General features: G+C 47.7%; 1 protein-coding gene across 1 annotated transcript; it reads right to left on the bottom strand.

The window, feature by feature from the left end:
- Positions 1–1,884: 1,884 nt before the first annotated feature.
- On the bottom strand, positions 1,885–11,490 carry LOC125424804 (hephaestin-like). The gene is made up of 8 exons (XM_048482231.1): positions 11,437–11,490; positions 10,834–10,978; positions 9,956–10,168; positions 4,928–5,141; positions 4,132–4,271; positions 2,490–2,689; positions 2,231–2,346; positions 1,885–2,122 (listed from the first exon to the last, which is right to left on the bottom strand). Exons 2-8 carry the CDS (start codon positions 10,838–10,840, stop codon positions 1,885–1,887), a joined length of 1,128 nt encoding a protein of 375 aa, XP_048338188.1. The 5' UTR covers positions 10,841–10,978; positions 11,437–11,490.
- Between the last annotated feature and the right edge of the window lie 14 nt (positions 11,491–11,504).

The following is an 11,504-nucleotide window of genomic DNA, read 5'->3' as shown; positions in this document are numbered from 1 at the left end:
CACTGATCCAATGTCTCGGACTTTTTTTCATACGTTTCAGGAACTCAGAGGTCATCATACTCTTGCATATGGGCATCGAGTTGCAGGATGAAGTAGGGAAGTTTCGATGCAGTCCCATCAAAACGAGCCGGGATGCATGGCCTGTAAAATCCTCTTTCAACAGCGCTCGAGGTGCGTGTTGAGGCTGTTGCCGCAAGGGGTAAGGTGGCGGGACTGGCGGAACCGGGAGTGGCTGAGGCTCTGGTTGGGGAGCCGCTGGAATCGGACCTCTAATTGCATTTAAGTGCTCTCCCGAGAGGAGAGGAGCCAGGTGTCCGGGAGACTCTATCCGGAGCCCCTCGGCCAGTGTAGCCCGCTGTCTTCGCGAAATCCTGCGTTCCAGGTCGGCCAATTCCTCTTTCATTGCGTGTTAGCGCGTCCTGGTGCGCGCATGCAGTAAGTCAGCCCTTTCACGATCCAATTTGGCCTGCTTCATCTCGTTGTATTGCTGTAGTCAGTTCATTACGCCGTGTTTGGATAGGCCCTGATGCCTTCTGCGCTAAGCTGTTGTAAATCCATTTTCGATTGATCCAGTACTTTGTCATGGATTGTCAGATTCTGCTGGAACTGTTGACCTGCTTAACGCTTCTCTTTGGCGATCCAACTCCATTTGGATTTCCTGCGCCAAGTTGCTTCTCGTACCGGTCTCGTTGCAGAGTTTCGCCCTCCTCTTCCCAGAGTTCGCGTTCAGCGCTCCCATGCAGCGTTTGGCTTCACGCCAGCAGGGCCACTTCATCAGTCCCAACTTTCCTTCTCGGAGGGCATTGGGAACGGGTCAGGAGTCGGGGATTAAGTTCCACCTCAGACGGGCTTTTTTCGATTCCTCCGACCGCTCCACGGAGCTCTTCCATCCGTTCGATTCTTGCCCCCGGCTCCGGAGCCGAGAGGTTTTGTAGTGTGTGGAACCCTCTACCGATCATCGATCCGGACGCTTTGGCGTCATTGTTGCAGCCTCAGCGTGTAGTTTTGGGACGCGCCCCGGTGCTGTGCCACTGCTGCTCCTGGGGAATATCATCAAAGTACTTTGTCTAGGAATCTTTCCATGGATCTTCCTGGGTGTCAGCATGGATGGTTGTCAGTCCCAGTTCCTCAGGGACTGGTTGCATTTGGGAGTTTGTAATCCACTTTCCGTTGTAGCCGGAGGGAAAACGAACCGATCGACAGGAGCCTGATCCATGGATAATGCACCAAAGCGTTTACGTGCATCTCCATCGCAATCGGACCCACCTTGTTCATCCCAATGAAACAAGGGCAAACTTGTACTGTCTCTAGGTCGGGAGAGAGTCACCAGAGAAATCGGCCCATCTCCATCTCCTAGATCCTCAGAATCTGGAAGGGAAGGCTCGAGAGGAAAAACCCTCTATGGGGGCTATCGTGCCTTCCACATGGTCAAGAGTACTCAATCTCTGCATGTCGGAACACCAGAGATCCACTTCGATGTAACAGTAAAGGTTAAAATGTGATTCCTGTCATAATGTAAGGAATTCCAAAGAGCAGAAATAAAAGGCTTTTGAATATAAGTCCGTTTATTCAGACATCTTAGAAAGCACACACACACGATATGACAGGAATGAGACCTCCCGCCCAAACTACAGGTTATAACGTACCCGAGTCCTCCCCCCTCCCTGGGCCATCCGGGCCCATCTCATGAGAACGGAATGCTCATCCTGGACAGCAAGATAAGCCGTCCACCAAGGTTGTTGCTGCCGAATCTGGCCCGTCGCCCGGCTGGAGGCATTCCGTCAAGGCCAGCTGGCTGGGAGAGAACCAGGCAGAATTGCCATCCTTACACTTGCAGTGCTGGAAACACAGGAGGGACCGGCCGAACTGGTGGGGCAGGAAAGCCTAAAGGTATCTGTTGCACAGGAACCCCCACCGGCTGAGCCGGTTGCCCTCCAGCTGGCTGATTTGGTTGCCCACCAGCGGCGCCATCGCATGGCTGAACTGGAAGTGGTGCCGGCAGACCTCCGGCTCCGGCTGTCTCTGGTACTGCCCCATCTGCTGGAACGGCTGCTGGGAGACCACCAGCCCCATCCACAGGAGCCCCAGCCCCCAAGGGAACAGGTGCAGGTGGCTGTTGTTGCTGCATACGAACGACACAGGCCTCCTCACGCGCCTGGTTCCGTTCCGTTTCCATACGAGCTATCACCAGGTGTAGCTCCATCAAATCCTGGTGCATCTGGTTCAATACCCTCTGGTACTCTGCCCACTCATTGTCCCAAACCGCTTCTCGACTATGGAAGTGGCACCACATTTCAGCGTCCCCTGGTTTGGTGGTTTCTCCACAAAGTGTTGAACTTCCAGGTACTTTTGCCAAAGAAGCCATGGCCCAAGCGGGCCCCTCGTCCAAATCCAACAGAGGGACTGTAGGCACAGTTGATGCTTGTTTTCGTCTCACAGTAACTCCCGGTAATGGAGCAGCCAGATATCGGGGAGCCCCATGCAGCTACCAGTCCTTCCCCCAGAATGGGGGATGAAGTGGTCTGCCTGCTCGCACCTGCTCCCAGGTATGGATCGCAAGCTGCCAGACCCGATTTGTCATTCCAAAGGGCATCAGACCCTGCTGAACCAGTCTTGCTGGAATCGGAAGACACTCCCTCCTCAATCAGGCTAGCCATGCTGCGAGGAGACAAGGGAATGCCAGACAGTCCTTGAAGAAAAGCAACTATATATTTTAAATGCGCAACTTCAGCTGCAGATGTGAGCATGAAGAGCAGCACGATGAGAGGAGTTCTGGCTTAATGTCAGATCCTCAATGATGGAAACAACACTTTGTAAAGAACAGTAGCTTATTCAGCATCTTGAGAACAACATGGAAAAGCCAGAACTGACTTTTCCCTGCACAAGCCATCAGTAATATCAGTGAGGGTGTACACCCCCCCTCCCCCATGAACCAAAGCAGAAATATGCAGACAGTGAGATAAAGACAAAAGTTCGTTAGAGTCAGCCTTGGCCAACACCTGCTGGTGAAAACGAGCAGAAACACACTACATAATATTCTATTGAAATCCCTCCCCCCCAAGCCCAAAACAGCAAGCAGCCCCAGCACCCCATAAGCATCCTGACATCCTATATCTGTGCATATCATGTTTTCTGCCTTAGTGTAAAGGTAAAGTTTCCCCTTCAGTCGTGTCCGACCGTGGGGTACCACTGCGAGAAGTGATTTTATAGGCAAGCCTCTTTTGTGGGGTAGTTTGCCATTGCTTTCCCCGGCTATTCATTACCCCCTAGCTATGAGCTAGGTACTAATTTACCGACCAAAAAATGGATGGATGGCTGAGTTGACCATGAGCCAGCTGCCAGGATATCTGACCCACAGGGGGCTTGAACTCCTGACCGTGTGAGTGGCAGTGCAAGCACTTAACCACTATGCCATGCAGCTCAGTGTAGTATCTTACATTTATCTCTGTTGAAATTCATTTTGTTTGTTTTGGCCCAGCTCTCTAATCTGTCCAGGTCATTTTGAATTCTGACACTGCCCTCTAGGGCAGTGGTTCTCAACCTTCCTAATGTTTGCGTGGACCCTTTAATATTAGTATCGCCATGTCAGTGACCTTCAACCCTACCATGATTTATCCATTTTACAGATGGAGAACACTGATGCAGAGAGTCTTAGGCGACCCCTGTGAAAGGGTTGTTAAACCCCCAGAGGGGTCCCGACCCCCAGGTAGTTTTTGAGAACAACTGATCTAGGGTATTAGCTACTCCTCCTATTTTGGGGTCATATGCAAATTTGATTAGCATGCGCTCTATTTCATCATCCATTGATAACAAATAGCAAATAGCACTGGGCCAAGGACAGAACCCTGTGGCACTCCACTACTCACTTCTCTCCAGGATGAAGATGAGCCATTGATGAGCACTATTTGGGTTTGGTCAGTCAACCAATTACATCAATTTTCCTGATGTGTTAATAGTACTTCTAGGGATTTTTAAATACGGGACATTAAAAAATGATGCACGCCCCCACCTGCAGCATGAACTGACATAGTGTACCTTGCCTCCTTGGAATTCCAACATCATGCCAGGCTCCTGCACTCAGGAGAACTAATCTGGCCTGAATTAAAGAAACCAGCATTGTTATATTCTTACCCAAGATGCCCAAATGTTCTTCTCCATTGCTCCTGTTCTTTGGGGTCTTGAAGGTCCCATCAGTGTATTCCCTGTAAACCGCTTTCTTGTACTTGGAGCCGAGGAGTCCGTTTTTGCGGCTGAGGAACACATTGTCATAGCTGTGAATTTAAAGTTTATTGTTGCATTACTGATGCTCTGTGGACATGAATAAAACAACACAATCTGTGTGCCAGAGAGCTCATGGATGCGAACGGAGTTTCCACAGATGAAGGGTTGTGGGAAAGAGGCCAGGCTCTGATTGGCAGAGGGTCTCTTTCTGCTTCACTGTCTCAGATCCTGCAAGACCAGGGACAGGATTTCTGATTAGAAGAACCTGTTCAGTTGCTGAACTGTGGCCCTTTATTGCTATGATATTATGAAGTATAAAAATTCACCAAAACAAGTTCTACTACTTTTTTCCATTTAACGTTGACTTTATTACTTAATAGGCCTTGGAATGTGGCCTGTTCCCACTTGAAATCTCCCCCCTCAACCCCTGCCTAAATGGTCTCTTGGACTGATTTCCCATCTGCAGCATTTCCTTTGCTCCCTGCAAGCTGGCTTCACAGTTTGGAAGGAATTGCCCAACTATCTGCTGCCCAAAAATATGGCTAAATGCTCCCTTTTCTGATCCACAGGGATAAAGCTGGCATAGTCTTTCTGTTTCATACACATGCCTTGCAGTACAGGAGGTAAAAAGACTCACACTTTGTGCATGGCAGGGTGTCGAAATGAGGCAACAAAACCTCCTTCATTTCTGCAGTGATTGTGTTACCTTTCCTCACCAGAGCCATTGTGCCATTCCAGTTCCCAGCTGCGGTCCGGGGTGTAGTCCCACTCCACCTCTTCTGCCATGATGTAGACTGTCCTCACTCTCTCATATCGCCTGCCAAGAGAAAGCTCCTCCTTTCCACACTGCTGGACCGAATAACGTCCCCTCATTCCAGACTGGTAATGGTTGCTAGTCTGGCAGTAGACCTCAAAAGTCCCTAAAAGGTAGAGTTGCAAAACTGTTCTTGGGGTGGGAAAAAGCAAGATATCCTGCAGCTGTCATAGGCACTAGCCAATTGCTGCCATCCACAGGTGCCTTTAGCTGCAAATTTGCAGAGCCATTTATTTTAAAAAATTGAAAACAAAAGTTTGGCCTCAGAGAGACAAAATTACAGTTATACTGGGGACACTTCCAATCTGACCCCACTGCTCTACAAAAGAAACAAATGCTTTCATAATACAAAGGATGGCCCAGGCTAGTCAGATCTCATCAGATCTCAGAAGCTAAACAGGGTTGCTGTGCAGAGGCAGACAATGGCAAACCACAACAGTTCATCTAAGAACATAAGAACAAGCCTGCTGGATCAGACCAGAGTCCATCTAGTCCAGCACTTTGCTACTCGCAGTGGCCCACCAAGTGCCTGTGGGAGCTCACCTGAAGGATGCGAAAGCAACAACCTTCTGCTGCTGCCGCCGCCGAGCACCTGGTCTGCTAAGGCATTTGCAATCTGAGATTACATGGAGGATCATGATTATGAGCCATAGATCTAATTTCTCCTCCAATAATCTGTCTGAAGCTCCCCTTTAAAACTACATCCAGGTTAGTGTTTAATACCACCCTCCTGTGACACAGCATAGTCCAAAACCATTGAATCTTTCACACGTGGTTGCAAGAAAAAATGTTTCCTTTTATTAGTCCTAATTCTTCCCCCCAGCATTTTCAATGTATGCCCCCTGGTTCTAGTATTGTGAGAAAGAGAGAAAAATGTCTCTCTGTCAACATTTTCTACCCCATGCATAATTTTGTAGACTTCAATCATATCCCACCTCAGACGTCTCCTCTCCAAACTAAAGAGTCCCAAACGCTGCAGCCTCTCCTCATAAGGAAGGTGCTCCAATCCCTCAATCATCCTCGTTGCCCTTCTCTGCACTTTTTTTATCTCTTCAATATCCTTTTTGAGATGTGGCGACCAGAACTGAACACAGTACTCCAAGTGCGGTCACACCACTGCTTTATAGAAGGGCATGACAATCCTTGCAGTTTTATTATCAACTCCTTTTCTAATTATCCCCAGCATAGAGTTTGCCTTTTTCACAGCTGCCATGCATTGAGTTGACATTCCCATGGACCTATCAACTAAGACGCGCAAATCCCTTTCCTGGTCTGTGACTGATAGCACGGATTGTAGCGTGCATGTGAAGCTTGGATTCTTTGGCTCTGTGTGCATCACTTCTTACATTTTGCTACATTGAACTGCATTTGCCATTTCTTAGCCCACTCACCCAATTTACTGCTGTCCATTAGAAGCCCTTTCTAAGGACCCCTGTTTTCTTTGTAATTTTCAATTTGCTACCTAATTTGGTGTCATCCCCTACCCACCCCTACTTCCAGGTTAAAGAGCACTGGTCCCAAAACGGATCCTTGGGGGACACCACTCCCTACATCTCTCCGTTGTGAGAACTTCCCATGTACACCCACCCTTTGCTTCCTTTTCCTCAACCAGTTTTTAATCCATAGGAGGACTTCCCCTCTTATTCCTTCATTGCTGAGTTTTCTCAATAGTCTCTGGTGAGGAACTTTGTCAAAAGCCTTTTGGAAATCCAAGTAGACAATGTCCACTGGTTCCCCCTTACCCACATGCCTGTTTACATCCTCAAAGAACTCTAGTAAGTTTGTAAGACAGGACTTGCCTCTGCAAAAGCCATGATGACTCTTCCTCAGCAGGTCTTGCTTTTCTACATGTTTTGTAATTTTATCTTTAATGATAGATTCTACTAATTTACCAGGAACAGATGTCGGGAATCATCTCCTGTAATTTCCTGGGTCCCCCCTAGATCCTTTCTTAAAGATTGGTGTGACATTGGCAATCTTCCAGTCTTCAGGGATGGAGGCTGATTTCAGGGATAAGTTGCATATTAAAGTGAGAAGATCAACAATTTCATGCTTGAGCTCTTGGGTGAATGCAATCTGGACCAGGGAATTTGGTAGCATTTAGTTTATTAATGGCTGCCAGAACTTCTTCCTTGTCTACCACTATCTTCACTAGTTCCTCGGATTCACCTCCTAAGAAGCTTGGTTCAGGTGCAGGAATTTTCCTCACCTCATCTTGGGTGAAGACAGATGCAAAGAATTTATTTATTTATTTGATTTCTAAACTGCCCTCTCCCTAGGGGCTCAGGGCGGTGAACAACAATGATAAAAACAGCTTAAAAGTAACATAAAACTGATTAGCATCAATAAAACCCGGAACCGTACAGTGTCAGATGGCGTTCCCCCCTCCCCACCATTATGCCCACGGGAGGCCAGATGAAACGGCAGCGATGTATTTAACCAGGCTGGCCAAATGCCTGGCGGAACAGGTCCGTCTTACAGGCCCTGATCTCCCTTGGAAGCCTGTACCACCAGGTAGGGGCCAGGGCTATAAAAGCCCTGGCCCTTGTAGAGGCCAACCTGATAGCTTTAGGGCCAGGGATCACCAGGAAGTCCTCCGATGAACGGAGAGGCCTAACGGGGCGATATGGGGAGAGGCGGTCTCGTAGGTATGCAGGTCCAAGGCCGTGAATGGCTTTGAAGGTCAAGACCAACACTTTAAATATGACCCAGAACTCGATCGGCAGCCAGTGCAGATGGTATAGAACTGGAGTAATCCGGTCCCTGCTAGATGCTCCTGTAAGAAGCCTGGCTGCTGCATTCTGTACGAGTTTCAATTTTCGGATCAAGGCTAAAGGCAAGCCCACGTAGAGAGAGTTAAAGTAGTCTAGCCTGGAGGTGACCGTTGCAAGAATCAAAGTGGCTAGATCAGGACAGGAGAGGTACTGGGCCAATTGCCGTGCCTGCCGCAGATGGAAAAAAGCCGACTGAGCCGTTCGGGTGACCTGGGCCTCCATTGATAGTACTAGTACTCCATTGTACATAGTACTCCATTGATAGAATTCAATCAGCTTCTCTGCAATCCCTGTCATCTTTTAGCACACCTTTTGTTCCTTTGTCATCTAACGGGCCTACCGCTTCCCTAGCTGGTTTCCTGCTTTTGATGTACTTGAAGAACTGTTTGTTGTTGGTCTTGATGTTCGCAGCCATGCGTTCCTCATAATCCTTTTTTGCCTCCCTTACAGCTAACTTGCTTCTCTTTTGCCACCATTTGTGTTACCTCTGGTATTCTTCACCAGTCAAGTTGGACTTCCATTTTCTAAAAGACATTTTCTTTTTTCTGATAATTTCCTCAACCTCCCTTGTTAACCATGGCGGCTTTCTTTTGGACTGGGCGCTGCCTTCCTAACCTGTGGCACACATTCCAGCTGCACTTTTATGACTGTGTTTTTAAATAACCTCCAAGCATCTTGGACAGTTTTGACTCTCTTGATTTTCCCTTTCAAATTCCTGCGCACTATCCCCCACATCTTTCAGAAATTTCCCTTTCTGAAGGCGAATGTAACTACATTAGTAGTTGTCACTTGTTCGCATACAGAGATACTGAATCTGACAGCATTGTGGTCGCTGTTCCCTATCGGCTCAACAACACTGTCTTCCCATACCAGGTCCTGGGTCCCACATAGAATTTGAACTAGGATCACCTCTCCCCTGGTTGGTTCCACAACCATCTGCTCTAAGCCACAGTCATTTAGCACATCCAGGAATGCTCTCTCCTTACTATGACCTGAACATGCATTTTTCCAGTTTATGTGGGATAGTTAAAATCGCCCATTACCACTACATTTTTGCTTTTGTTGGCCTCTCTAATTTCTTTTTCCATCTCAGAATCCTCTTGTGTGCTTTGGTCAGGGGGACGATAATATATTCTCAATATTAAACTATGCTTGACCCCTGGCATTGATATCCACAGTGCTTCTGTAGGGGAATCAGCTCCCCCTGCATTGGGATGAGCCACGGAGTCGAGTGCCTGCCTTTGAGTGTAGTGGGCAACCCCTGTTAAATCCCTTTAATGGATTTGTCCTGACCTTCCTCCTAGAGCTTCAGTAATCTAGTATAACAGCATCCCACTGGTTCTCCTCCCTCATTCCCACTCTCATGCCCTCTTGGTGATACCACACGGTGCATCAATGTCCTCCTTCAAAACTCTGTACTCCAGCTCTCCCATTTTAGGTCGAATGCTTCTACTATTAGCATAGAGACACCTGTGTCTCTGTCCCTAACCTAGGAATTATGTGCTTTGCCCTCTAGCCTTTTGTAGACACTATTGCTTATCACATTGCTATGCTCCTCGCTTGTATGTGGTTGATTTAGAAAAACCTCCCTCTCTGTTTGCATCCCCATGGATACTGTATGCTGAACCGAAGTCACCTCAGCTCCTGTCGGCTTTCCCCCAGGGATCAGTTTAAAAGCTGTTCTGCCACCTTTTTAATGTTGAGTGCCAGCCTGCTCTCATCTTTGACAGATGAAGCCCCTGCCTTTTTGTACAGGCCTGCCTTGTCCCAAAAGGTTTCCCAGTTCCTGACAAATCTGAAACCCTCTGCCTTACACCACCTTCTCATCCACGTATTGAGACCCTGTATCTCTGCTTGCCGAGCTCGCCCTGCGCATGGAACAGGTAGCATTTCTGAGAATGCCACCTTGGGGGTCCTGGACTTTAACCTGTTACCTAGTAGCCTAAATTTAGCTTCCAGAACCTCCCAGCTACATTTCCCAATGTCGTGTCTTGCCATGAAAGCCCTGTGGGGTAGCCATAAGTCATCTGCACAATGACAACATCTACAATAATCCATGAATGCCGTCACCATACAATGAATACAGGAATCAGCTCTGTTAAGAAAACCCACAGATTGGTGTTGCATGAACGGATCTGGCCCTCACCTTCGCTGTCCGTCTGCATGAGTGCTGTGGCAAATGTGTGAGGGAACAGGCTCATGGTGTCTTTCCTCATCCCATCCATCAAGACAGTGTTCCCTTGGAAGGCCACTCCGTGGACATCAGTTTCAGTGCCCAGGCCCAAGAGGTGCCAGGAAATCTTTTCTCCTTTACACATGTCCAGGTCAGGCAAGTTACTGAACAGGAATCCATTAATGGCTTCAGTGAGGAAAAGCATATATACCACATTAATATAAACAGAAGCAGAGATGACCCATCTCCTTTGAGGCTTGTGGGAAAGAGGTACACTAAATCTTTTCACATATTTGTTACACTGACATCCTGCGTTTCTTCCACAGAACATATACAGGCACAGACTGGGTCCCTGGGCTTCTCCTCTCAAGAGAAGTGCCAGACCTGGGTCTGCAGAGCTTCACACTTGCTGCACCTTGTGCCTTTAGACCATACTCTCAGAGCACATGTGCATTCCCTGTTTGTACCTACAAGCAGCAGGCAAGCTTTTGAAAGTCATTCGCTATTGTTTGAACTGGAGGATGGGGGGAGAAATTACTTTCCTTAAAGCATTTCAGACTGGGGCTCATGCTATTGAACATAAACAACTTACCAGTCTCACTTGATGTGTTATTATTATCACCTAATGCTGAGTTGCATATGGGTCTCAGCTGGACATACAAATTTCCCAAAGTCTGCCAGATTTGCTTGGAGTGACAGATACTGCTTGGCCCAGTACAGACTGGAACTGAGTCTGGTCTGCCAGCAGGCAAAGATGTTTGATCAGAACCCACTGAGATCTTCACCAAGGGGACCTCCCATTTTTGCGGTCTGTGATACCTGCTCATCTCCTGGAGTGGACGTGAACGTACCGTGCATCCTGTTGGACTCCCTGAAGCCAGGATCCCGAAAAGCCTCTTCTTTAGTCAGGGAATACTTCAGATTTGCATCCAGATACCAACTAAGGTTTTCATCAAACACTCCGAATAAAAGATAAAACTCTTTGTTGATTCCTTTCTAGGAAAATAACAACATGTGAAATTCATTCAGTTTCTGAAACATCCAGATTCCTACATTGGTGGGTTATAATTCGCCCCACAGGCATATTAGCAGTCAATGATGGGGTAAGAGGAGAGGAGAAGGGAAGAGGAACAGGTTGTGCCTGTGCAGCCACATACTTTTGCTGGGACTTCAAGGAAGAAATACAGTCTTGCTAAAAGAATGAGAACAAGTCTAGTCCAGTGTTTAGTGCAGAGCTGGAACCAGGGTGGGGCCAGGGGCTATGTTGCCCCGCGTGGACCACTGACCAAAGAGAAGATTTCTTCTTTTTAAGATAATCACAGTTGCTTTCTGTGCCTTCAAGTAGACTGACAGTCAAGTTTTAACAGCTTCTATTGACAATGAGGAAAGTTCTGGAGTAATATTAGTGGTGGAGAATAACCCTGCAAAATATTACAGCTCCAAGTTCCACTCACCTGTTCCACTTAGACACCATTTTTCCAAGATCACTGTGGGGTTTCCCCTAGTTGCCCCGGCCCCGCAA

Source organism: Sphaerodactylus townsendi, unplaced genomic scaffold (assembly GCF_021028975.2).
Source record: "Sphaerodactylus townsendi isolate TG3544 unplaced genomic scaffold, MPM_Stown_v2.3 scaffold_1053, whole genome shotgun sequence".
In the NCBI taxonomy this organism is placed as follows: Eukaryota; Metazoa; Chordata; class Lepidosauria; order Squamata; family Sphaerodactylidae; genus Sphaerodactylus; species Sphaerodactylus townsendi.
This window is presented reverse-complemented; position numbering and strand designations above follow the sequence as displayed.